A 27,925-nucleotide genomic window follows, 5' to 3' on the forward strand; every position below is an offset into this window, starting at 1 on the left:
AACCTAGAGGGAAACGCATAGTTGCCAGGCAACTTTAAGCTGATACTGCTGGTAGTGATGGCGTAATAAGGTGACAACCGAGTTGACATGACAGTAGACGCACGCCCATTCACAGTCCAAACAATATCATAGATAGGAAGACACAGATGATAATGACAATATGTACAAACCTAGAGAACCAATAGTTCTCCCTCACAATCTCAAGAGCGTCTCATTAGCGTTTCGTGACACTGACCATTGTGAAAATTTGAGGGTCCAAGAGATTTAATTCAAATGAGCAAGTAATATTTATGCCATCCAAGTCATTTGTGGAAAGATAGCCCAATTGCATATTTTTTCAAGTTTAAGAGAATTATGGGTCCTCATCACTTTTAAAATAAAGGGTTTAAAAAGATCTGCTCACATATACAGTGAGCGGCTAAATGGATCTATAAGTTTACTGCTCCATTTCTCATATATAAAACTATTTTAACAGCTATGCAGCGGTAGAAACCTTCACCTTCATTTCAGCGGATGAGTTGTTTTGACAGTACTTACGCAAATAGGAAACAAATCTAAGTCTGACAGAGACCGAAGACTCCAAATATTCCTTACGACTCAACAACAAAAAAAACAACATTGGGGAAAGGGTGAAATGAAGAAAGAATTTCACAAATTGTTACACTATAATTGACAACCTGGAAATGCGTTTATTCTGCTATTGAATTTGCATGGCAAAATTGACTGCCACCAGTCATTCACAACACCTATGGGGAGGTGACTAACCTTCTCATTCACAGGCATGATAACATGTTCATATTTCCAGTAGAGAAATTCATTTAGCACCTAACCAAGATAAAGGGCAAGCAAGCCAATACAACCTTCCCCATTAACCAGGAAAACTAAATATCAAATGCCAAAACAGTGTGATGTGATGTGTCTATTGACATGCTTTCAACAATCCAAAGCTTTTTTTTAAAATCTATTTTACGATTATACAAATACTTTCATATATATATCATTGACTATATATATATATATGAAAAATAAGACAAAACTACATTACAGGTTCACTACTAACACAGATGTCCAAACAGTTAAGGTTCTTCTGGATTTTTGTGCAATTCCCCTTTAGTGTAGCCAAGCACTGCAACATAAAACCCACGGCATCAAACGTCACTTGCAATGAGCACAGTTATTTATATTTGAAAGAACAGCATTGAAAACTAAGTTGGCCAAATTAATGATCAATAGTTAACAACATGGTCCACTTCTGAAAGCAACTATACAGATAAATGAAGGCTTTGACATTCATCATGCCGAGCCTCCTGATCCATAACTGAGAAGGGTTAACATGACTTCATATTGTTCTCATCCTGACACCGTTTCTCCCCACAAGGTAAAAGCAAACAGTTCAGAGGGATCAGTTGCAGAAGCTAAGAAGCCAATGTCATGAACACGTGACAATTCCACAAAACAATATTTTGACTATGTAAGGATTAAAAACTGCTGTATCATGTACAGTTGGAGCCAAAACTTTAAAGAAATCTACAACTAAAAAAAAAAAAAAAACAGCACACAAATTGACATTGCTTGTCTAACACCAAGTGAGGCTGCAATTACACTGGCAAATCTGTAGCTTAAAAAAAAATGAAAAAAACAAACAAACAAACAAAAAAAAAACAGCAACACTGGATCTCAGCCAGCACACAGGAGGTGGCGGATGCCAATCGTTAAATACAACATGTTAGTACATTTTTGAATGCAATTACTTTAAATAACAGAGACGCTTAGAAAATATCATAATCTTTCTTGTCCTTTTTGCCTTCACCCTCGAAGCTATCTGTCCCATCGCTGTTTTCACGACGACGCTTGCGGCTGTTCCGGATGCTGAAGCGAGGGTTTATCTGTGGCAGAGGGTCCATACCCAAAACTTTATGAATGTGACGGAATGCCAGCAGCCTCAGAGCAAACTGCAGAGACATGGAGAGAACATTTCAAAATAGACATAATTGTGAAATCAAAGGCAACCACAATAAACACCTTTCAATGAAGGGCATTGCATATTTATGAAAGTCAATCAAACCAAGATTTACAGAGACTTAGGAAAAAATTATGTACAGCCTGAAATTATTTCATAAAAATGATAAAGACTGATAAATGTAGCAAAGTTGGGCATTTAAAAAAAAAATTGTAATGTAGTCATCTGGGGGTTACCATACAATGGAAGTAACTTGCAATAAACTTTTTCAACTGAGAGGCCATGGCAATTCATTAAATAGGACAGCTTTTCCTTGTCAAATAAACCTTGCGTGCCCAGCGAAAACGTGAATGCAGTAAGTTCATCTGTGTTGTGAAGGAAATCAAAGTCCACTGTGTTTCCCTTTCTAAGAATTCCTACGCTGATCAGCCACAACATTTTGACCACATGCTGAGGATTGTCCTCCGCCACCTTTCTATCAGAGTCACCATCAAATTTTCCCAACAACTGATGCTTTAAAGAGCTTCTCTGTAGGGCTCCCTATTGCTCTTCACATGCACGATGTGACAATGGGTCACTGGTTCACAGGTGGTCCTTCATTCGATCTTTTTATGAGGGTACCAACAACCACAATTTGGGCCTTGTCAACAAAGCAAACAAAACTTCACGTAACTGCCTGAAAAATTCCATCTACAGGTGGGAAACCCTTGTCAAAGCCTGTTACATAGTTCATTTAGAAATAATGAGTGACTGTACTTGGGCACTTGAGGTTATATCCTCTCTCTGTTGCTCTCCCATAGGTGTCAAGGTATCCACAGGATTCTTTTCACAGGGATCTACAAGTCCTGGCCCACCTGTTAAAAGGAAAAAAAAAAAAACATTATGTCGTGCTCTCTGGATTAAAAACCATCAAATTCAGCCACAGTCCTGTTGCACGGTTAGGCTTGACTGAGTCAAAACTCAGTGAAAGCCAGTATGAATATCCAAACGTGACACAGAAGTTTAGATAACACTAAAATGCCAAGATAAAAACTGTATCCACCACCATCCACCGTCAGTCAGCATCCTCCCTTGACAGTTGAGGAAAGAGCAAGGACTAGAAAACGCAGCCTTAACTTTTCTACCCTCAGCTGGTTTGTTACATTAATGTTCCTTTTAAAAATCTTGCACATTTGTATATATTATCATTACTGTTAGTCATTTGAGAGTAAACAATTTAAGCTAATATTGTCTTTTTAAGAATGGGTTTACATCCGAGCAGCTTGGTATTGAAAAAAACCCAATAAATTGATCAATTAAAGAGTTTACGATTGTGGTCAACCAGGGTTTTCATTGGTTGACGGCAGCGCTGGAACACACAGCTGCTTTATTTAGTCTAAATGACAGAAAACAGGGACATAAACAGTTTCATTCATAATTCAGGACAAAGAAGAATCATTCTTACCAGGGAGTAAAATTCCAGAGGAAATACATTCAAAGACACGTCTCAGTGCATCACCTGGGCTGAGGGGTGCAGAGGCGCTACTGATAGCCTTCTCAACCAGCAGCTCCATTGCCTTAAAGAGGAAACAGGGAAAATGGCTTTGATGACTCGTAAACGCACACAATGCTTTGTTGCCATAAAACTGAATTAAAAATTCTCCTAACATACAAAGCCCTCAACAATCAGGCTCCTTTATATCTATCAGAGCACATAGTTACAACCCTTTGTAGGAACCACCAGTAACCCTGAATCCTGGGAGCAGTCACTGAAAGTAGAACGGGAGCCAGAGCCTTCAGCTATCAGGCTCCCCTCCTGTTGCCTCTCCGTTTGGGTCCAGGATGCAGACACCCTCTCTATGTTGGAAGAGTAGACTGAAGACCTCCTTTCTGATACAGATTAAAGGTTAGCCTGTGCCATCCCTAACTATAGATATGCTGCTATAGAATTAAGACAATCAAGGGATCTCCCATGATGCACTGGGCTTCTCTCCCCTCCTGTACTCACTTGTTACTATGTTGACCTCTTCTGCTGAGCCCACTTCCCAGATGCTTGACCGATGCTGTAGCTGGAGGAGGCTACAGGCCTGAAGAGGCCCAAGCTGCCAGCCTTCATATCATTATCAGTATTAGTGCTAGTAGTATTCATATCAGTATTCTCAATACTGTATTAGCATTAACATCAGCATTGTGTTTGTAAGAACATAATTACTCATATTATGCAGAAATTGCTTGAGTAACCTGTAGATCTCCAGCCAGCTGCTCGTCATTCCCTCCCTCCTTTCTCTGTGTCCCTCTTTCCTTCTGTATATCTGTGCCTCCATTATGCGTCTTTGTCTCTGCCCCGCTCTCCTGCTCTCTCCCCCCCAACTGGTTAAAGCAGAAGGCCGTCCCCACTGATCCTGGGTCTGCTTGACATTCCTGCCTGTTAAAAGGAAGGTTTTCGTCGCCGCTGTTGCAGGATGTTTGCTGATGGAGAATTGTTTGGTGTAATTTCATTGAAGGAGGTGGTACTAGACCTGCTCTACCTGTAAAGTGTCATGAGATAACTTTAGTTGTGATTTGGTGCTATACAAATAAAAACTGACTTGACAAGGTGCACGCACACACCATCACCTTTTTTAAATTCAAAGAAATTATGAGGGTGCCATTGTGTTTCTTTTGATGGCGGTGGCAGTAAAGCAAGTAATCAACATTTATGTAGCCATGCTGGTGTGTCATAATTTGTAAGATTTTTTCTGTCAAATATAATGCACAGCATGGCAAAAACAAACAAAAACATCATTGCAACTTTGACAGACTTATGTTCTTTAGCACTGATGGGTTTTCTTTGCATAGTTCTCACTGATGTCCTCTGATGATCACAGGGATATGAAAACGATATTGCCTCAGTAAACACAGTTTTTAGTCTCTGTCTTTTGAAGATGGTGTTGGATTCTTGGTATATCTTTTTCAATTTAGCTGTGCAATGTACAGGACCAAGTGCACACATGATGCTTCATGTACATATGAAAATAATATAAATAGAGTGGAGGGAGATGCCAGCAGGAGCAGATAAACACTTGTGTCTACTGCAGTTATTTGACCAGAGTGAAGTATCAATTAAAGAAAAAAATTTGCAGAAAAAAAGTGCAGTATATCAGCATTGTTTTTGACAAGTGGGAAAGGCTAAGGCTAGATCTCTGTAGGTTGCAGTGTTCTAACACTTAGTTTGTAATTCTTAATCAAAATTAATAATAAAATTGTGCAGGACAGAAATGTTCAAAAACTTCCTAGTTTGCACAGAACAGGTGGCTTAGCTTGCCAGTTTTGAAACACACACCACTGACAGAAATGTTGAGCGATATGAATAATCACTTCATCTGGAAGATTGTTGAACTGTGTGTGCGAGTGTTTGCAAGATGCAGTAAAACCAAGTGTTTGTGCTGATTAAATAAACCATCACTCCATATATTTTTGTAAGATTAATCGTAACACTACTGAAAGCTCTTTCTTCTAAGCCCCTTTTTCTGTTTTCCTATCATTGTTCAGTGCTAAATCTAATATCTTAAGCGTATACTTCAGCTGCTTCCTGGTTCAAAACCCAAAGCAAGGATTTTGTGAAACATCAATGTAGAAAATGAATGGAGGATTTAATTCTGGGTCTGTTCTAAAAGAGGGCAGTCAATTTTGAGTTCTAAAGCCAAAAATCCCTTTGCATGGAGGCCTTTAACCATGTTACTAGCATGTTTTAGTTACATATACTCACCCATCCCGGAAAGGGTGACCATGTAGGAACTCGCTGACACAGGTCTCGCAGGATTCTAATGATGATCACACATGACTGAAGTCCATTGGCTCTAGCCTTGTGATATAATAAAGTTAGGTTTATGGACTAAACAAGAGTGACAGATGGGAGTAAACAATGAATCAGTTCTGTTCAAGAGGTCCAAAAACTACTGTGCATAATGGAAGCTTGAGTATGGTTTGAGGTGGGGATGAGCCATAACAGTTTCCAGTCAGCTGCCATTCCCAGTAGTCTTGTACCTCACAGTTAGTAAAGGAGTTCAAAGTTTGCAAGATGCACAAGAAATGAGGACATTTCCTTGCCATCTTCTAAACCCTGACCCCAGATTTATTCCAGGTATCTCACAAACAAGTACTTATAAGTACAAGATTCCACCTGAGGAGAGTATGGGGACTGACAGATCCAAGGAAATCTGCATCATTTTGCCTGTGATTTTGCTCAGGTAGCAGAATCACAGGAAACTTCTCAAATATTCCTTTGTCTCTCAATCCCCATTCTACAGATATATGTAGAATAAAAATACAAACATTGCACAACTTCGTGCAAATTATTGTGCAGCCTTATGGAATCACATGTAGCTACTATGTAGTACTACTTATAAAATTGAAAATGGGAAAAAAAAGGATGCCACCTCCCATATGAGATATCAGATTCACTTATTTTCGGTATATATGATAGAAAATAACCAGATTATTTTAGGAGGCATCCTCAATTATTTGTGTAACTTGGAGTAGTGAAAGTTTTCCTCTTTAAATGTAAGATGAATATCAAATGTGCAAAACACATAAAATGAATAGACAAATAAATATGCATCTCATAAGGCTACAATAAGAAAGTAAAATGATGTTCCGAACCTGGAACCACTTAGCGTGGCGCAGAGCAGCCAGAGCGTCAAGGCATTTTTGCCTGTCCAAGACGTCCGCTGGGTCTTTCACCATACCCGAGGTTACATCTAAAAATGGATTTGAAGTGTCAAAATGGTAATGAGGAATGGGTGTTTGACCAGGTCAGCAAGGCTGGCAAAGAACAAACATATTGCCACACATACCAATGTTTTTTCACTAGAAAACCTACAATTGGTTCTTGATCATTTTAGAATTTCAAGAGGGTCCTAATATTAAAACCTGACAGCACAAACCAAAATGTTGTGAAAGTAAGACGTGGACTCACATTATGTGTTAAATCATATTCCATTTTTAAAAAAAATAAAAAAATACAAAAACAGTGTCGATTTACTTACTCAGTCATTTAGACCAAAGACTGGTGTTTGGAGAGAGCATGGGTTTAGGCTCACACATGCATTGAAGCATTACCATTTGATTAGGTACTAGTTTTGTTTAAAGGTTATCATGAACCTTTTAATTCCATTAGAATTTTACTGGATATTTCTTGCTTCAGCATTGGGACAGATGACTGATGACTATTCAAGTTCAGAAGGAGGCCCAGAGAGAAAGAAAGTGCAAATAGCTGTCAGGGAGAGACCTGATAACAAAAACAATATGGTAGTGGTAGGTGTGGCAACATTTTTGGAATGTGGGGAAAACCTTGGTCAAAAATCCTTCCAGAGCAGTTGGGCCCCAATAAAACCTCTGATGGGAGACAGTGGAATTGAAAATTTGATTTTTCTTTTGCTCAATTAAATAAAAGGAGTCTTTGTACTGGACCTATGAATATCATGAAATACCAAAATCAGGCAGCAATGCTTGCTGAAGAAGAGAAAAACCCGTATCTACCAGCAAACAGAAGGGGTTAGGATATCACTGCATGCATCCCCAGCATCAGTGGGTTGGAATAAGTCCCCAGCAATCATTGGATATCAAAGGCTGTACTCAGGTCCAACCAAATATTCCTCTGCAGTAGAGTTCTTACCTTAACTTTAATTATACTCCCCTAAGAAATTATTACAATAATTAGATTCCAAAAGAATATGGCTCATGGTTTGACTCCATCTTCCTCTTTCCATTGTCAATCAGAGCAGAAAATCATCCATCATCTTTCCATTGTCAGTGAAATCAAAACATCAAAAAATTAAAAAACGGGGGGAAAAAAGCCATATGCTTTCATATTTGTGAATCAGTCTGTGCTACAAAATGTATACTGAGCCAAATTTTGAGTCCTCAGGAAAATGTCAATCTACTCAGGGGAGCACTTAAGGAGGAGACCCAGCATGGTGAACTGTTCACCAGTACACAAAAATAAACATTTGTTTCCTGTGGGAAAACGACATCTCTCCCTCTCCATTGCTGTATGGGATTCTGCTCTGCCTTAGGCCAAATTTTGATTTGAGGGTTGCAAAATTCAAACACCTTTGCACAGTAAATTCCAAATTAAATTTGAGGAACTAAAGTGTCTCTCATTGCCTACCATTGTCCATCTTCGGCAAAAAATGTTCATTTTGTCTCATGAAGATCTATTTGAAGACGGGATCCAGCAATGCATGTCTACCAGTGTTTATAGTAAACAATAAAACTGAAACAGAATCCCCTGGAACACAGGAAACAAAAATCTCTCCTAGGAATAACTAGACTTAACACAATGCAAACACTGATCATGCTTTGTTTAAAAAGGGTAATTTTTGAATTTAAGAAGTCAAGAGTTACAGAGCAAAAAAGAACAAGAGCAACACTGCTGGCACTCACCCCTCTCTCTCAGTCTCTCTCTCTCTTTTTTTTTTATATTACAAAAGTGATCAGCTCCACAACACAGAAAGCTACTTAGTTCAATTAATGCTCCAAGTATAAAGTCCCTCTGGGATGCACACCTTAGGCCTAAAAGCAAATTAAATGTCTCACTTCCTTCTGGTTGAGTTGTTTAAACAAAAAAAGAGGTATAAAATGAAACTTGATTATGAAGAGCCTACCCTCCCTTAGTTACTGTTCATTTCTGAAAACATTACACAAATGCATTATACATTGGCCAGGATGACCTGATGTACAACCCAACATTCTTTGAGGAGTGCCAGCAGAACAGTGCTCTTCAGGGTGTCAACAAACATACGGAAACTGATTTCGTAGGGAGGTTGCAGAAAGACAAGAAAAGAGGTGCAGTGTGAAGGACTGTGATGGGCTTCCAAACCTCCATCCCGTCCATTTTCCTCTCTGATGACAGGTGAAGTCAGTGTGATTGTCACTTGCATCTTTGGCTCTGTACAGGATGTCAGAATGATTGCAGATTCTTGGACAGATCCCTTAACCTCATATTTTTCAGGTGTTACCATCTAGGGGAAAAAGGACATGGTAAATGTGAATGCACAACCACATAGAAGTCTAATGTATCTGTGTATTCAACAGTTAATTCTTTAAGAAGTAGCTAACTAGCCTGACAACTGTTTGCTATCTCTGCTCAGTGGCCACTGTGTTAGGTACAGTTTTGTTTTATTTTTGTGGCTCTGTACATGTCCACTAAGTCAGGATTAGCAGTCTGTTCATGTAGAAATGCTTCAGTTCCTTTCTGGCTCTGTATTCTAAATGAGAGGAGAGACAGACATATTTGCTTATTCACATTCAGTCCATATCAAAGCCCTGCTAATAGTCACTGTTAATTTAATTCAAAAGGATGATTACGTGGTTATTGACTCACAATACACAAAGTTACAGTTCTGATACAGATACGTCTTTTTTTTTTTACACTTCTGATTCAAATATTACATCAAATCAGGTAATCCTCAGCTCAAAGTAAAATCTCTGCACATCGATTTTGCGACTGAAATACTTTAAAAATTTTGTAACACACACCTTAAATCGTAGTTGTATCTTTTATAGATATATCCATACTATCTCCCATCAACTTCTTACAAAAAGCCAAAACCAACACCAAAGAATGTAAAATTTTGCTAAATAGTTTTGACACCTACGCAAATTTGATTAATCAAATCAAGCAATTATTCAGGACTTTGAATGAGATTCTAAAATATCAGACAGGCTCTACACAAACATGTTTTACAGTATGAGGTATATATCTATATATATATATATATATATCTATATATATATCTATATATATATCTATATATCTATCTATCTATCTATATCTATATATATATATATATATATATATATCTATAGATCTATATCTATAGATATATATAGATAGAGATATATAGATATATCTATATCTATATGAATAAAAAGGCAGGTTTAAGCCTTAAATCACTTGGCTCTAGTGTCTGTGCACACAGGGTGAAGGAATCCAATCCACTACCAAATATGCAAAAATGATTTTTTTTCCCTGTCTTAGTCATTCCATTTCTACAAGAATTAAGTTTTAGACAAAGATGCGTCTTAGAAAGTACAAGGTACCTATTAAAGAGGCCACTGAAATTGATTGCTATGTAATATTTGTATGACAGTACTGTTAATTGTTTGGGGAGATGCTCCACAATGCGGGTGAGGAGACTCTTGGTGGGTTTATCTGAGCAAAGCAGGACGAGGTTGACATTCTTGTCCCCACGGAGCAGCAAGCCTTTGGCCAGGACTCCCACCCTCATCACTCCCTTCAGGGCTCTAGACACAAACAACAAATGATCAGCATTCCCAAGATTTGAAAACATCTGAACTGTATGGTTCATTTACCAAAAATTACTACTCAGTAAGAGAACAGTTTAGTCTTACAAATTTAGCTTTCCTCGTGCACACCAAAACCATCCCTAAATTGCTCATCTGCTTAGCTAAAGACTGGCATAAGGGTAGTTTACATTGGGGAAGGTGAGAGCGATCAAACAGATACATTTTAATAATACAATAAAGATTTTTAGTTGGACTGGTAATTTTGCTGGTGATTTTTGTAACAATGAAGTTTCTCACTGTGATCTGCCCACTGACGGGCACAGAGGTAATCCCCCCCCCCCCCAAACAGAAGAACTGCAGGTCTTAACAAAACTATGGTTTTAAGGCAAAGAGCTGCTGCCTGTTATATTATCTGCATTTTTTGAAACTGTCCAGCCATATTTGCACAAACACATTTCGTGGGCTCTGTCATTAATCCACAAATGAGGAAAGAATTCCTGGATAACTGCATTTAGTATACCATCTGAAATGTATCAACAGATATCACACCGATCTTTAGATGGTTCTTTCTTCTCCTTGTCCTCTTCCTTGACCTTGTCTTGGTCTGTAATTATGTCTGAGACCAGTTTCAGAGCGCGTTCTGTGATTGACACAATCTTCTGGATAGACTGGAGCTCATCTTCTGAGGGATAGATGGCAGCATGCTTGGTCATGACATAGCGGTCATCTGAAGAATCAGGCCGGCGTGGGGGCTGGAGGGCACAAAATTCAAAACAGGTTGTAAATACTGGACCGAGAAGCATTGACAAAGGTGCATAAAAATGCATCTAAACTTATTGCATTATTATTTTATGATGAAGCATTTGTTGTTCACTCATTTTACATGGATTTAAGCATTAAAAAAAAAGAAATGTTATCTTAACAGTCCATGACATAGACACAGATCATTCTTTATCTGAGAGTCTGTTCTTTCCAGAAATGGTTTGATGAACCAACTACAATGTTATTGAGCCCATAATGACACCCGTCATTACTACTTTAATTGGCATTTTCAATATTCTGAGCTAGGACTGGACAATATGTCTATCACAAAAAGAGATGCACAAGAGATTTAGCAAATCACAAGATCGTGTCCATTCAGTACCACATTGTTGAGTTGTCAGCATTTATTTTGCTTTGGAATTTTGCTTCTCCCCTAAGACATCTCACTCCCCTGCCCATCCAGAAAAGTCTTCAGCACACAGTTGCTCCTTGCATGCCTCCATCTCTCAATTTCTGATACATGCAAGGGGCAAAAGAACATGAAAACCCAAGCAAGCTAAGAGGCGGGGAATCTAGGCTGGAGAAGGCCAGCTTGGTTCTGAGGAAAGCAGCTGTGAATCCATCACCTGGCAGTGGTTTGGATATTGCAAAGATGACACTGAGTAAAACGCTCATCTGCAAAGTATGCAAACCAATTCCCACAAAAAGTAGCAGCACCGCAAATTTGTTTCACCACCTAAAATGCCATCAACTCCAAGACAAAGAATTCCTCAAACTCCATTTATCCACATCTCCACTCTCACACATAAAACACTGAAGGAAGTAGCTCAGCAGCAAATGACTAGTTTCTTCATTTAACAAAACAGGTACATTCATTAAAAAAAAAAGTCCCAAAATAGAGATTGACCATGGCAGCAGGGACAGAATATACTACCAAAGACATGTTCCCAGATAGTGGAGTGGAAAAGCCTGGATTCAGAGAAACCTCATGAAGAGACTTGTTGCAAAAATATCAGTTACATTTTGTGAGTAGTTTTTTAATGCTAGTAAACATTGTAGTATTTATATACTAATATAAAATTGAGTATTTCATGGTTTTTACTGAGGAACAACAATTATTTTTATAAATTTTTTCATGAAACTAAGAATCTATTTTAAGAATATCAGCAAATATTGACAACAGAAAAAATAAAACTAACTTATTATCTGGACGCCAACATAGATTTCTGTCAAAAAAGTTAGGGCTGTCTAGCAAATGAAGCTTACCCATGCAATATACTGAGCCACACTGCATAGAAACAATCATAAAGGCCTACCACAGGACCCTGAGACTGCAGGCCAGGAATGCCAGGCCTAACTCCAAGTAGACCGGGAGGTCCAGGAGGCCCCTGTGGATACCCTCCATCTGGTAGACGACGTCGCTCATCCCAATGGTGTTGCTCTTCTTCCATACGTCTCCAGTACATATCTTCTTCATAACGCCTAAACATAAACAGCTGGTTACATCAAACGGACTTATTATGCCCCTCGTGCAAAATGTTGTACAATGTTCTGCGTACATTATACACCACCATTTATTCCTTCAACTTTTTACAACAGTACATAAAACATTGTTGGTCCTGAATGAAGGCTCTTGGACAGTGTTTTACATCGATACGTAAATACTTTTTGGTTATTTCCTACCAATGGTTGCTAAAAAGAAGGGCCAACCATACCGCATCTCCATTCTCCAACGCTCCTCTTCCTCCCTTCTTCTCCAGTACTCTTCTTTCTGCATTTGTTTTCTCATCTTCTCTTCCTGAATCTTCCTTGCTCGGATGCTGGGCTTGACCTCCACTTGTAAATCTGGGTTCACCTTTTTCTACAAAATGTTAAAAACAAAACAAATTATCATCAATACTCTGATTATTATCAATAATAATAATAATAATGATAACAAAAATAAGATAAACAGTGTATTAGGAAAAAATGCACTCAGTTCTGCTGCTCACAACCAGAATGGACAGTTATTTTATGAACCCTGAAAACTTGTCCTTTATTAAACGTACAGTACAGGACCAAATATGCATCACGCTCAGAAGCTAATATAACTGGCAGATCTGTATCTTACTTACACACCTGACTGTTGATACAAGTAAGTAAAGAATCATGAGCAAACCTTGTATTGCAGGCGATGCCTTCGTCCTTTCAAATGCATTTCCTTTGCATTTGGATCATTGAAACTACATTCACAGAGCTTGCAATGAAAGCGGATGACTTTGCCTTCATCATTTCTGACCTAGAACGAATTAATAAATTACATTCAATATTCACGTGTGTCTGTTTAGTATGCATAAGATTCCTTTAGAGCATTTATGAGTCTGTTCTTGACTGACCTCCTCAACATAGTCATGGCCTACAGGCTGGACATCACTCTGCAGGGCAGCCAGGGTCGACACAGATAGTGAATCTGAAACATCAGTCTTGGCATCTTGAGTACCAGAGGAGGGCATCATAGGCTTAGAGGTTTCCACTTTAGCCTCTTCAATCTTCCCTGTGGTCTGCAATTTATTTCCACCTGCATGCAAGAAGTTGCAATGAAAATTAATCCCGTAACACTGACAGTAATGCAGCTAAACTCTTAAATTAAGGTTCGGACCCCAAGTTTGAACTTTGGTCAATTTTTTTTTCAGCCTTTCGAGGGTGGGCCAGCACAATTAATTATCAACATGGGCTTAATCAAAGGCTAAAATCTGAAATAACTGATGATGCTGTTTAGAGTGTATTGCTGGCTAAAGACAAAAAATGTCACAATTAAAAAGCATGAAGAGGAAAGTTGACAGTGATAGGGGCATACAAAGAAGAATGGAAAGACTACAGTATGCATCCTATCTGGTTTCTTGTCACTTAAATCATGCAGAGATTAAACAGACATTTATTGTTGTAGTGGATGTGTTGATCAACACATCTACTCATGTCTATCACTGACATTTTAAAATCTACATGAACTACTGTCTTGTTTTGAATGATCTGACTGGTTCACTGTTTTGATCAGGAGTTTGAGTGATCTGCTGATGGGCGAGAGATAATAGCTCAAAATATGAGAGCAGGTGGTGCAGCCAGCGGTACTTTCCCAGTGTTATTTTAGTTGGAAAACAGCACAAGACCAAGAAATCACAACAATATAAAATGTCTGTTTCTCAGCATTGCACAGACACCAACGTGCAAAATTCAAGCACTGGCAGTGAACTACGCACAGTGCAGCAACAGGTAATGATGACCATTTTGAAAGAAATAGCAACTGACAAGTCGAAAACGCATGGTGTCATTACCTCAATGGAACAGGTCCCTCTTTCTGCGAGGTCCGCTACCCACCACACAGAAGCTCTGTCTGGTGAATTTCAAACCAGACACTCATGTGGACCATTTGAGCAACAAACTGTTTTGAGTTCTGTTCAGCACTTTAGAGAATAAAGTTTTTAATTCAGCTTAAAATGGTTATTTCTGGGTGCTGGTGCAGTGGTTAGCACTGTTGCGTCACAGCCCCAGCTCGAGCAAGGGGTCTTTCTGTGTGGAGTTGGAATGTGATCCCGGTGCCTGCCTGGGTTCTCTCCAGGTACTTCAGCTTCCTCCCACTGTCCAAAGACATCAAGAGGGGACTAGGCTAGTTGAATACTCTAAATTGACCGTAGGTGTGGCTGTGAGTGTGAATGGTGTTCTGTCTATATGTGTTGGCCCTGCGATAGACTGGAAACCCGTCCAGGGTGAACCCTACCCCTTGCCCGAAGCCCCCCCTGTGACCCTTAACAGGATAAGCAGTAGAAAATGGATGGATGTTGATTTCCTTGCTTATCTGATAAACACAAAGCAATTAATTTAAAAATCAGATTATCAAAATAATCTGGTGGGCCATTGCTGCAAGGCCAGTTTTGGCCAGTGAGCCACCAATTGCCAATCAACTGTCAGCTTTTTCAAATGATATCTTTATTTAAGACTCTGTTGACTAACAGTCCCAAGCTTAAAAACACACTGATGATTGCCCTCACACCAATAGGAAGTGTCATAATGTAATGAATTGTGATACATGATGAGATTATGAGTTACAGAGGTATACTACTTAATCTCAACAAGTCCCAGCTCATCCATTATTTAGACATTGTGATAGCAAGCCACAGTTGAAGCAGAGAAAAAGGGGTGCTACAGGAACCATCATGTAGAAAATAGCTTTGTTGAGGTTTTTTGTTTTGTTTTCAAAATTCTGTTTGTTTTTATGAGCAGTGTTTACCACCGGTGTGTTTGCCACCGGTGTGTCTTAGCAACAACAACAGATCACTAGAGGCTAAGAGCTACACCTTCACAGTGTTTACTAACCAACAAAATTGATCTTAGGTGTGTTGACTTTCTTCCCGGCAGAGGCAGAGTTGGCACCAGACAGGTTGTTGGCCAATGGGTTCTTCACTCCCGCCACACTACTGCTGACTATGTTGACTGGTTTCAGGTAGGGAGTGCTGGAGGTAGCAGGGGATGAGGAGGCAGCCACACACAGAGCGCTGGTGGTACTGCAGCTGGTCAGGGTAGAAGTGGTGGTTTTGCTGCAGGCAGCTGTGGTGGAGGATGACGTCTGTGTAACCATGCTGGGTTCAGTCGAGGGAATGGGCTTACCAAGTTTGGTATGAAGCTTTACAACCTGTAGAGGAGAATACAGAATATATAAAGACAATTTTCAGCAGGTCTGTGGTCTTGCACACCACAGATTCCTGACATAGCTGTCAATTGACTAAGGGGGCTACTTATATAATCATGGATGGTTGGATGTATGCTATGAGACTGAAAAGTAAGTAACTTAAATCTTTGGCAAGAAGTAAATGGAACATGCCATTTTTGCACTATAGGTTCAGACAAAAAAAAAAATGGTTAAGGGTAGAGGTGAAATGGCCTTATCGTATTCATACCTTTTGGTGTTTGGCTCCTCGAATATGGGCAGCATAGGCATCTGCACCAGTGCACGAAACATCGCAAAGTTCACAGCGGAGCTGGTTCTGAGCACTTCGGGTCAGCAATCCTCCACCACTACCACTGCTGCTATTGCTGCTGCTGCTTTGGGAAACCTTTAGTGCTGCCTCCTTCTTCTTGTGCTTCTGGCCTTCTAGGTGCTCTTTGTAGGTCTAAAACATAAGTTGTTAAGACAGAGCAATTATTCTCATTGTTTCACAGGTTTTGTAGCTGCCTGTGTTGGGTACAACCAATACCACTGCATGTTTTTTGTATCTTTTCTCAAAACTGACCAAGTTTAGTACTTTTAAATCCACACACTAACCAACAGAAATACATCAAGAATGTATGGTCACATGAAGTGGTCTAAATATATCTTTAAATACATCTGCACATCCGCAATAGCATGTGCCCCATGAGACAATAAAGACTTTCGTTGATGTACACATTTGTTGTTTCTATCACTGGCCTTAAGCAGTGTATTTCAATGGTACTATTGTTAATTATTATTGTTGTGTACCACTGAAAGACACTGCTTAAAGCCAGTGACATTTCATTGAATACAAGGCATACTGTATGTCGGTTGTGAAGAAAATACCCTACTTGAGAACATCAGGTGAAGGGCTACCTTCTCCCATTCCCTCTCGCTTTCTGAAGCAGGGTGAAACACAGCCATGCAATAACAACTCCCAACTTTTAAAAAGAAGTTCACATTTTAATAGGAAAAGACACTTGCTGTTGATAGCCATGACTGGTGAAGAAGCAGCTAGAATTATTTCCTGTGTGACTGAGTCCATTACAAGTGCACCAACCAGCCATTTTTCAGTTTGTTTTGTATCTGCATAATCAAACTACAGTGTACACATTTGCATAGTTTATCATTCTGTTTTTCCTCATGTTATGACTTAGGCCATATGTCAGCAACTTGCAGCTCTGGAGGCACATGTGGCTCTTCCATCCCTCTACTGCGGCTCCCTGTGGCTTTGGAAAGTAAATAATGAGTATTGATCAGTGGTGCAGTGGTTAGCGCTGTCGCCTCACAGCACAAAGATTCTGGGTTCGAGCCCAGGACTTTTATGTGTGGAGTTTGTCTGTTCTCCCTGTGCCTGCGTGGGTTCTCTCCAGAAACTCCACTTTCCTTCCACTGTCCAAAAATGTGCAAGTTAGGTTAAACAGCAACTCTAAATTGAACATAGGCGTGGCTGCGAGAGCAAATGGTTGTCTGTCTATATATGTTGGCCCCGTGATGGACTGGTGACCTGAAGGCTGCAGAGATAGGCTCCTGTCCCCCTGCGACCCGTAACAGGATAAGCGGTAGAAAATGGATGGATGATTTAAATTAATTTTATTTTAATTTGTCAGTTTTGTTGAATGTAATTCTAAATTTTGGCGATTATAGTGATATTGTAGCATCAAAATAAAATACTCGTTACAATCGTGGATGTGGGACACCCGCCGGTGAACAATTCATTGAACTTTTCGATCCTCGGTAGCCCAACCATGGATAAATCCAAGACAAGAAAAGTTTCTGAAGAAATGTTTTGTTGTGTGTAGGAATAAAATTTCATTTTCTCTGTAGCAGTTCATTGATTTCAGAACAGTACAAATGTTAATTTTAGATGTCAAAAGGTTTTTGTGGCTCCAAATGTTTTCTTTTCTATGGTAATCATGTCCAAATGGCTCTTTGAGTGTTTAAGGTTGCTGACCTTAGACTTAGGCAGATGTCGAGACTGATATTGGCTCTTGACAACTTTTTAAAGAATATGTAGCATGAAAGAAATTAGGCTTTGTCTAACAAAATACAATGCTAGCATGTATAGCTTTATTGGCAACATCACTGAGTAGACGGCTAGAGTACATTCTCAGTCATGCATGATGGAAACTGAAATATGGACCGTCTCTGCCCTCACCTACTTCCATGGGTTCAAGCAAGAATGAAAATTCTTTAGACATAGCTGCTACCTAACATAATGTGTTATGTATATGTAACCATAAGAATTCTTAAAATATAAACAAAACATTTTTGATGGAAATTTATGTTGGTACATACAGTAGGTATATCACACTTGACAGTACATATCCTGCATCTTTGTGTGACAGTTGCCAGGGAATAAAATCACTGAAACATTGATTTAGTCTAGCAATGGCATGGCAAATTGACTGATGAAAAATTGCATTGTGACTTTATTGAATCAGGTTTGGAAATTTGTGACACTGCAATAATAAATATACCCATCTATTTGGAGTTATGTATATTTTACAAAACTTTGATATTGTTGGCTATAGTAAGCTCACCTGAGGGCCGGCACAGCTGATCTTGCAAACATCACAATAGTGGATCTGAGGTGGTTTGGGTGGCTGCTTGGGCCGGAGCTGCTTATTCTGGAAGGGGGGTTTCTTGGTGAATGTGTTACCAGTCCATGCAGCTGTTGCAGCAACAGCTGCCACTGCCTGCTTCTGGTGCTGCTGCTGCTGATAGTAGCTCGAGGCTGCCGAGTACACTGCCGCCTCATAGCCTGAATATGATGTTCCTGGATAAGAGTAAACCAAAGTTGAATTATCATCAATTCCAGGTCCTTGGTGTCATCACTTTAGAATCATTTCAAATTGATTCAATACATGGGAAGGGTTACAATACAACCCAATCTAAGGATAAATATGTATGTCTCCACTTACTCATTCTCTAAAAAAAGAGAAAATGTTGTAAAAACACTGAGCCAAACCTTTTGGGTTTTCCTCTCCTCAGAGGATACAGCTCAAAAATTTGGGTCTTAGTATAATTGATTGCAGTCAGTGAAGTTGACCTTTTGAGGTAAATGGTTATAGGTTCCATCTATTCCATGCCATTAGACATTTGTGTGAAATTTTGTCACAATTAGCAGGTGAATTGAAAAGTTACGGCCTAAAATGTATTTTCCACAGTTACAGTGACTGACCACCAAAACTGAATCAGTTCATCCTCAATTCCATGAGAGCTTTGCTGCCAAATCTGACAAAATTCCCTCAAAGCATTGCTGATTGTCTGTATGTGTACCTTTTTTCCAAAATGCAGTAAGACATCCTGCAAACACTTAAACAAATTCTGGTAGAATTTAATACAGTAGCCTAAGCTTACCAGAGTATGTGACAGCATTTGTGCTGTAGGTTGGGCTCTGGGAGTAGGACGGGACCACTGAGGCAGCAGCAGGCACAGGCTGGACAGTGGAGGTCACTGGGTAGATGGAGAAAGTGGATGTGGCTGGACTGGGAGCAGCTGGCTTTATCACGGTCACCTGACGAGACTGCTGGCTCTGGGTGTACGATGTTACTCCCTGGCTATATCCTGGTTTGGGGGCTAAAACAAAAAAAATGGATATTGAGATCTCTTTAATGTCAGTAGTGTAAAATGTTTTAACAAATTCAGTGCTTTTGAATCCACAGACATAGAAGACAGCAAAAGGGAAGATGAAATAATAAATAGAGGAATATGTCATATAAAAACTTAACTTGTATAGATTGCAACTAGAATCTACAACTTCAGTACTGCAAAATGCTTGTGAAAATGCAACTGATGCACAGGTAGGGATAAAGGTCACATGGCATTTCCATCCGTCCATTAATTTTCTTCCGCTTAGTCCTGTTAGGGGTTGCAGGGGGGCTGGAGCCTATCCCAGCAGCTACCCGCAAGAGGCTGGGTTCACCCTGGACAGGTCGCCACTCCATCGCAGGGCCAACACATACAGACAGACAACCATTCACACTCACATTCATACCTACGGTCAATTTAGAGAATCCCATCAGCCTCGTCTCCATTTGCATGTCTTTAGACTGTGGGAGGAAGCTGGAGTACCTGGAGAGAACCCACACAGGCACGGGGAGAACATGCAAACTCCACACAGAAAGATCCCGTGCCTGAGCCAGGACTCGAACCCAAAACTTTCTTGCTGTGAGGCCACACTGCTAACCACTGCACCACTGTGCTGCCAGGTCACATGCCTTACATCTCATTTATGCTGGGATTTGTTTGGAGTCCATAATTTTGTGCAATACACACCTTATGCCTCACAAGATAATGCTAATGCCCTCAGATTAGCCAGGGATGTGAGTCTAATTTGTGATTTTTTGACATCTAGTAGTTGTGTGGATTATCCTCATGGAGCATGACATAAGTTGTAACTTGCACAGTGAACAGAGTTGCTTTGGAAACCATGGCAGAGGTTAAATATCTTCAACATACTACAGCAAATGCCAGACCAAAAATAAAGGGAGGGGTAGAATGATAAGGAATTTTAGCTGATATCCTCTGTTTTAGCTCTCTCATACCTCAGTTTCCAATTCGTCTGTCAGATCAATCGCTGGTCTGACCCCAGGCCCTTGGCCTGAATCGGGGAGTGAACCTGTGATGCCTTTCATATTCATGAATTTCAGTCAGAGCGCTTACTGATAGCAAAGCTGACAATCACGGTGTATTTGCATAGCTGTGTTTAGACTACATGAAGGTCACATTTGTGCAGAATGTTCTAATTCAGTAATACAGGGTGGTGTTCATTCCATTTAAGTATGATTGTTCACAAACGTCAGGCACAGATGTTCGGGGGGGGGGGGGACTGACTCAACCTCTTCTCAAATCGAATCTTCTACATCTGTCATGGATGTCCATTAAAGTGGTCCAGTGTAAAGCCTGATTTATGCTTCTGTGTCGTGGCATCGCCGTACCTACACCGTACCTACGCCGTACCTACGCCGTCAACGCAGACCCCTACGCCGTAGCCCGATGTGCAACTCCAAAAAATCCTGACTACGCGTCGCGTCGAGACGTGAACGTCAACGGACTGTGATTGGTCCGCTCACACGACGTTTCCGGTTCAGCACAACACCACCGCCATTTTTAAAGTTTCTGTGGTGAGAGCAACACGCAAAAATAAAAATGGAACAAGCCTAAGAAAGAGTTATCGAGGAGGTTCGCAAGTATGACCACCTTTACAACTTCCATTGTTGTCTCTGTATCTGACCCATGTGCTATGACCGGAAGAAAACTAAGGAATTCGACAAGAGTCCCCCAAAACCATACGAAGATAAAGCCACACCCCTCTAGTGGCTTGGCAGTGAATTACAGAGCAACGCGTTCCCTCGACGCAGAACTATAAATGCACAATGACGACGTAGGGGCTACGGCGTAGGTACAACGTCGCTACGATGCAGAAGCATAAATCAGGCTTAAGCCATCCCTGAGTCTCCAGCCTGTTTCTTGTGTCTGACAAATTCCTTCATCTACAAAAGTCCCTGATCATGAATGACCCAGCTATGAGGACTTGTTGACACCTGATGTGCGCATGTGGAAAAGGAGGTGTCGGGAGCCATTTGACAGCTGAAGCTGATGTAGCCTTTGTTTTCTATGTCATTCGCTTAACCAGTCTTTAGTTGCACACATTCATCTCCTCAGCAAAGTAATTAACTGTGCTCTGTGCTTTTGAGTAAAGCGCTATCTGCACCAATTGCAGCAAGATATCCAACTGTAGTGGTCAAATTTAATGCATTTCCTCCTGTGTCTGACCATGCAGATGGGTCAGAAATCTGTTTCGCTTGTGAGCATCTGATCTTCACTTCCACATGTGTAACACTCAGGCAGAAAGAAGCCAATTAACATTGATACTTAATGATAATTAAAAGTGACAAAAAAAATTGCTTTACAAATAGGCACTGTCCAATGATTTTCCAATTCTTCCCACTTCATTTTATTCCCTTGTCTCTTCAGAGGGTCAGTTTTTCAGTTTAGCAGCTACTGAAACCTTGGTTCTGGGTCCTTGACCCAGCTGAGAGTGGGTACGTCCCTAATTAACTTTTAAACCATTAACTGATTGCCGCTAACTACATGTCCTGACTCATCTCACAGCATGTATTCGATGCAATTTTAATATATAGTCGGGTTGCCATTTCTTGAGAAAAACCACAAGGAAGAATTAATAGGTTTAGATGTTTGTCATCTACCCAAGCCCCCATCTTTTAAAGCACTACAGATACATGTTATGATTAAGTGTAAATCCTCAAGCCCTGTTGACGTTTGTGCATGTAAGAAGTGAAGGCTTTCTGTATGGAGAATCATATATCCTAATCTTTGTTTAATGGATCATAGATTCTTATCGATTCTAAACAATGCACTTCTATATTGTTTACAACTGTTCATGATGAATTACAAAGCATGAATTATTGGCCATATCAGATTAAAATGAGCATCCCTAGTGTGAAGTGTGCATTTCCCAACAGTAGCTTTTAGGCATTTTGCAGTGTTTTTGTAAGCAGGTGGAAAGAACAATGTAGCACCAACCTTGGTGCAATACAAAGTCAATGCAGAACAAGGAATTGTTTTCAGCACTGGTCTAGGTGAAACTTAATTGCGCTCCATCTGTGTAGTAATCATACACATGTTGTTGTCATGCTTTCTATTTGTTTCACCATTTCTGGTTGTGTTTTAAGTGTAGTATTTATTGTCCAATTTATTTTGATTATATAAATTTGTTAACATTACTGTTCCCCACAAGGCCATAACAATTATGTGATAGAACTGTGTGTGTATGCAATTTTCATACCTGTTTGGTAGTAGGATTCTGCCACGCTGGGTTGTGGCTGTGCAGCAGCTACAGCTGCTGTAGCAGTGGGCTGTTGGTAGTACTGTTTACTATCATAAGCTACAGCTGGAGCTGTGGACCGGACATACGAATAGGTGTCCTGGGAGGGAAAACAGCAAAGTGGGTTATTTAAGTCAGAGAGTGTGCATTTAGAGACCAAAACATGTTATGTCATATTTCTTCACCCTGAATCCTGGTAACTATTAAAAAAGTTATGTATTTTAGTGGGGAATAGTGTGAGAATAAAAATTTGGGAATATTAATATGGACAAGCGTGGTGTCCTGGGAGATGTATAAGTCTGAATACACTAAGTGGTTAATTCAATTAATCAATGCATTAAACCTGTCCGTCTGCTGATCAGACTTTGCGATTTGAGAGCCTAAATGCCTGTAAACTGTAGCAACTGTAAAATGGTGAAACTAGCGAGTTACCTGGTAGTTCTGTGAGGTGACAGGTGGTGGTGGAGGAGGAACTTCAGGTTGGCGCTGAGTGTAGCCATAGTCAGTGGCAGCATGGGTTGGCTGGTACCCCCCATACGCTGCAGCAGTAGCAGCTGCCACTGCAACTGGTGCGGGCCGAGCTACAGCAACAGTGGCTGCAGTGGGAGCATAAGCCGCTGCCACGGTGTGTGCTGCCACAGGTGCTTGATGAACAGTGTAACTGGCCACCGTGGTGGGATGAGTGTATGCTACCCCGGCAGCTGGCTGTTGACTGGTAGGACAACCAAAAATAGAGATGTCAAAAAGAGTAGCTGTTAAGACCCAATTTACCGGTATCATTCCTATTGAGCATGAAGCCTTTTTGTTAGCATGAAAGGACTCAGCAGAAACAGCTATATGATACTGCAACCGTCACATTAACAAAGATGATCATTATCAAGCATTTGATGAATAAACCTGTCCTTGGTGAAGAGCTAATTATTTGCACTGAAAAATAAATATAAAATGCTCGTTTCCCCCAGTGTATTTGCAGCTAAGCCTGACTTGCTCCCCAATCAGGAGGTTTTTAGACTCCAGTCACAGTAGGGTGGTCAGAGACAGGGAGCATTTATATATTTGGAAAGCTCAACGAAAACATCCTTTGGTCAACACATGAGCACTGCAGGTCTGAAATTAGTTCTTTTTCAACACCTAAAAACTACGCCTTAAAATCACTCCCAACTATCACTCACGCGAACATTACACTACAACTTCATTACACATAACAGAATATGTCAGTTGTAAAATATGGGAAATGAAGCTGCCAATAATGGCCACATGGAATACACGGAGTCAACCATGTTAGTCGAGCCGCAGCTTGACCAAATACAGCCGGTTTGCACATCGTCCTCTGCAGTGTTAGAGCAGTCTAGCTTTGAGCAGAGGTATACACCAACACAATGCAACACCGGAGCAATACTCCTCAGCTTGCTTTCACCCATCCAGTGAGTATTTTATTACTACAGATTGTTCGTGAAGGAAAGGACACATTTTTTCCTTTAAGTGATGAGTTTGAAACTCTTGCTTGATTTTTGAGTCAAGTTTTTATAGAGTGCTTACTCTTTGTATTAATACTTCAGGTTTTAAGTTCAAAAATTTGACATTTATGGTTTTATTCTGATTGTATTTATTTTGTGGTTGTTGGAAATAACACTCCAAGACCATTCAGTTTTCCGCTATAGTTGACGTTTAAGCATGTTTAACAAGTGTCCTATAACACACATTTGTGTTATGAGACCAACAGACTTAATTTATTGAGAATATGATTTGAAGTAAGAAATAGGCCATGTTCAGTTGTGTTGAGCAGAAGTCAGGCTGGTACAAAGCTGACAGATCTATTTGGCAACTGTTAGAATTCATATTATGGCAAGAACTAATCAGCTAAGTAAGGAAAGAACAGTCCATCATTACTTTAAGAACTAGAGGTCAGTCCAGAAAATTGCAAAAACTATGAATGTGACCCCAGGTGCAGTCTCAAAAACCATCAAGCGCTACAAGGAAACTGGCTCACATGAGGACCCCAGGAAAGGAAGACCAGGAGTCTCCTCTGCTGCTGAGGATAAATTCATCTGAGACACCAGCGTCAGAAATCGCAAGTTAACCTCAGATCAGAGGCCAGATAAATGCTGCACAGAGTTCTAGTAGCAGACACATCTCTACATCGACTGTAGAGAGGAGACACCACAAATCAGCCCTTTATGGTTGAATAGCTGCTAAGAAACCACTACTAAGAAAAAGTAACAAGCAGAAGAGATTTGTTTGGGCCAAGAATCACAAGAAATGGACATTAAACCAGTGGAAATCTGTGCTTTGGTCTGATGAGTCCAAATTTGAGATCTTTAGTTCCACTCGCTGTGACTTTGTGCTACACAGACAAGGTGAACGGATGGTCTCTACATGTATGGTTCCCACCATAAAGCATGGTAGAGAAGGTGTGGGGGTGCTTTGCTAGTTACACTGTGGGGGATTTATTCAAAATTGAAGGCACGCTGAACCAGCATGGCTACCACAGCACCCTGCAGCCACATGCTATTCCAAATGGTTTGTGTTAAGTTGGACCATCACTGACCCCAAACACACCTCCAGGCTGTGTAAGGGCTATTTGACTAAGAAGGCAAGGCAAGGCAATTTTATTTGTATAGCCCGTTTTCACAAACAGTTTGTCTCAAAGGGCTTCACATGGCATCATAACAACATCCTCTGCCCTTAGACCCTCACATCGACTGAGGAAAAACTCCATAGAAAACCCTTTTAACAGGGAAAAATCTGAGAAACCTCAGGGTGAGCAACAGAGGAGGGATCCCTCACCCAGGACGGACAGACGTGCAGTAGATGTTGTTACAGACAAGAAAACAGTTTCCAATACAAAATGTGGGAAACACGAAAATGTTAAAGAAGGATGGAGTGCTGCGCCAGATGACCTTGCCTCCACAGTCACCTGACCTAAACCTAATCAAGATGGTTTGGGATGAGATGGATCGCATAGTGAAGGCAAAGGGGCCAACAAGTGCTTGGCATCTCTGGGAACTCCTTCAAGACTGTTGGAAAACCATTTGAGGGGACGACCTCATGAAGCTCATTGAGAGAATGCCAAGAGTGAGCAAAGCAGAAATCAAAGCAAAGGGTGGCTATTTTTAAGAATCTAAAATATAAAAAACATGTTTTGCGTAATTTCACACTTTATTGTTGACTACATAATTCCATGTGTGTTCATTCACAGTTTTGATGCCTTCAGTGAGAATCTACAATGTAAATAGTCATGAAAATAAAGAAAAACCATCAAATGAGAAGGTGTGTCCAACCTTTTGACTGGTAGTGTAACTTCAGAAGTGACAAGTTTACTTATCCTGAGGAAGGCTAGTGGATGAGTTGTGTAGGCATGATTTTAACTGAGTAGCTACAAAATATTACAGGATTTATTAGTCCATCAAACTCGAGTGCCACCGATTTTTGGAATAATTGACAACACCACAGTCATTGGTGTCGTCGAGAACAGGAATGACACCTGGCACTGCCAAGAAAGGAATCGGAATGTACAACGGTGAAGTATGAACTACCTTACTCAACACATCAAAAACAAAAGCAATATATCTCAGGAGGAGCACAAACATCAAGGTCTTATTTCACCAATCAAAAAACCCTGACAGACAGTAATTCAGCACATGAATTAGTGACACAACACCAACCAATGTAATCAAAATATGCTCAACAAAGTTTGTTTTTCAAGCAACTTATGTACCATGCCACTAAAATACCTGCCACCTCTATAAAGTCATCAAAAACATAATTTCATCAGTTTACCAGGGTAAACAGACTGAGAAACAGTTTCTTTCCAACTGCTTTCAAAGCCATAAATGCTTCCACTACTAAATAAGTGCAATACATCAATGCCATGCAACTGTCACTACCGCTTTAAAATATTCAATGTCAATGCAATTTCACGTGGTTTTAGCACCCACCTCTCTACCCTTGTAAACCATGTTTATGTATATGCCTATAATTGTACATTGTTCATCACTTTGTTTTATATTTATATATTTTCTCTGCACTGCAAAGCCTGTACTTTACCTTTTCGTTGTACCAGTTACAAGGCCAATTTCAACAAACCTGTTGAAACAAACCTGATTCAAATACAGTGAAAACACTTATCATCCCTTGCAACAAGATTTGTATTGTTTATTCAGTATACTCTGTGTGAACAAAATTAAAATTATGTACATTATATATTAAATGTACATATGATAACATTATGCACTCCCTTTCTGTATGATTGTTGAAAAGGTATTGTACCAGTATCCTTGCCAGTCTGTCTTCCTTTTTGTGCACTCTACATGAAGTACCAAGCTGTACCGAGATGATTTTCATTAACACTGGTAGGTGTTTAATAAAGTATTCATCAGTATAAGAGGGAATCACCTCTTGTGTATCATTATTCACATTTTAATAGAAAAATGCTGAAACGATGTGATTAATGGAGGGTCTGTAACCAATAAAATGTTTTCATATCTCTAGACCAGTTGCAGGCTGTTGTGTTTCTGCAGTATTTAATACTTAATTTATCATTTTGACATATTTTAATGTGACACGTTTTATCTGAAATATTGGATATTCCACCAGGAGATATTGCAAGATCGATTAAATTTCGATTGATCAGCCATAGTTAAAAATAATATAAAAATAGTCTAGTCTGATGTTGATGTTGCTCCCTCTACAATATTTTTCTCATCCTTATTCCCTGCAGCCGTATAAATCGGTGCTGACATCAATGCAATCTCTTACGTTGTGCCATTTTCGGTCCGAACGCCTGCTTACATTCAACTGCAGCAAAGGGATAACTACCCCCTCCCCCCGCTTGAACAATGACAGCAGTGGGAAGCAGAGCATTTCAGTAAATCGTGGGTAACACTGAAAGTCGGCTAGCGTTTGCAGTCAAAAAAAATATACAGAATCTTCTGACCCATACACAATGTATTAGGGGTTGTCTCACCTGTACTGGGCGGCAGCACCATGGGTAAATCCAAAGTAATTGCCGGTAGCCATTTTGGCATCTTCACCAAGCCGGCTGGGCACTGCGGAGGACAGACATACAGGATAATGCTAAGCTAGTAAGCTAGCCGTTAGCATCAGGCTGTAAAGACCGCTCCGGCGAATAATCTTATCCGTTAACGTCAAAAATTAAATAGTTTCTAAAACGATTGAATACTTCAAGCAAAATGTACAAGTCCCAAATGTTTATATGATACTTACCATAGGTGAAGGACACAACTGGACATATGGGAATCATTGGTTTCGTATGTTGTACCAACGTCCGAGTACATCAGCGTATTTATATTACATGTCGTACCCGGAAACGCCGCCGAGGCGCCTGCGCAAAGTA

At 40.1% G+C, this 27,925-nt stretch overlaps 1 protein-coding gene across 2 annotated transcripts; it reads right to left on the reverse strand.

The window, feature by feature from the left end:
- Nucleotides 1–650: 650 nt before the first annotated feature.
- zfr (zinc finger RNA binding protein) lies at nt 651–27,909 on the reverse strand. 2 transcript variants are annotated; one of them, XM_086207052.1, is made up of 20 exons: nt 27,796–27,909; nt 27,536–27,617; nt 23,002–23,281; nt 22,531–22,669; nt 19,080–19,298; nt 18,260–18,495; nt 15,925–16,137; nt 15,344–15,659; nt 13,369–13,550; nt 13,152–13,271; nt 12,709–12,854; nt 12,310–12,475; nt 10,781–10,983; nt 10,078–10,228; nt 8,802–8,943; nt 6,581–6,678; nt 5,688–5,783; nt 3,405–3,516; nt 2,717–2,814; nt 651–1,952 (listed from the first exon to the last, which is right to left on the reverse strand). In XM_086207052.1, the coding sequence occupies exons 1-20, from the start codon at nt 27,830–27,832 to the stop codon at nt 1,770–1,772; spliced, it is 3,219 nt and encodes a 1,072-aa protein (XP_086063178.1). In that variant the 5' UTR covers nt 27,833–27,909; the 3' UTR covers nt 651–1,769. The 2 variants fall into 2 exon arrangements, 1 of the variants encoding a protein (XP_086063178.1); XR_015116595.1 differs by lacking the exons at nt 651–1,952; nt 2,717–2,814; nt 6,581–6,678 and having other exon boundaries at nt 3,466–3,516.
- Between the last annotated feature and the right edge of the window lie 16 nt (nt 27,910–27,925).

The sequence above is a fragment of the Aulostomus chinensis genome, chromosome 6, assembly GCF_037954235.1.
Source record: "Aulostomus chinensis isolate RoL2024-O1b breed Wild chromosome 6, RoL_Achi_v1.0, whole genome shotgun sequence".
NCBI lineage: Eukaryota > Metazoa > Chordata > Actinopteri > Syngnathiformes > Aulostomidae > Aulostomus > Aulostomus chinensis.

Excerpts from the sequence above, each read along its gene's own strand:
- zfr (XM_086207052.1), bottom strand. The coding sequence starts at position 27,832 with ATGATTCCCATATGTCCAGTTGTGTCCTTCACCTATG. Across the intron at positions 23,282-27,535 it reads GGTGCTGCCGCCCAGTACAG|TCAACAGCCAGCTGCCGGGG; the intron begins GTGAGACAACCC and ends TTGTCCTACCAG. Across the intron at positions 2,815-3,404 it reads CTCTGGAATTTTACTCCCTG|GTGGGCCAGGACTTGTAGAT; the intron begins GTAAGAATGATT and ends TCCTTTTAACAG.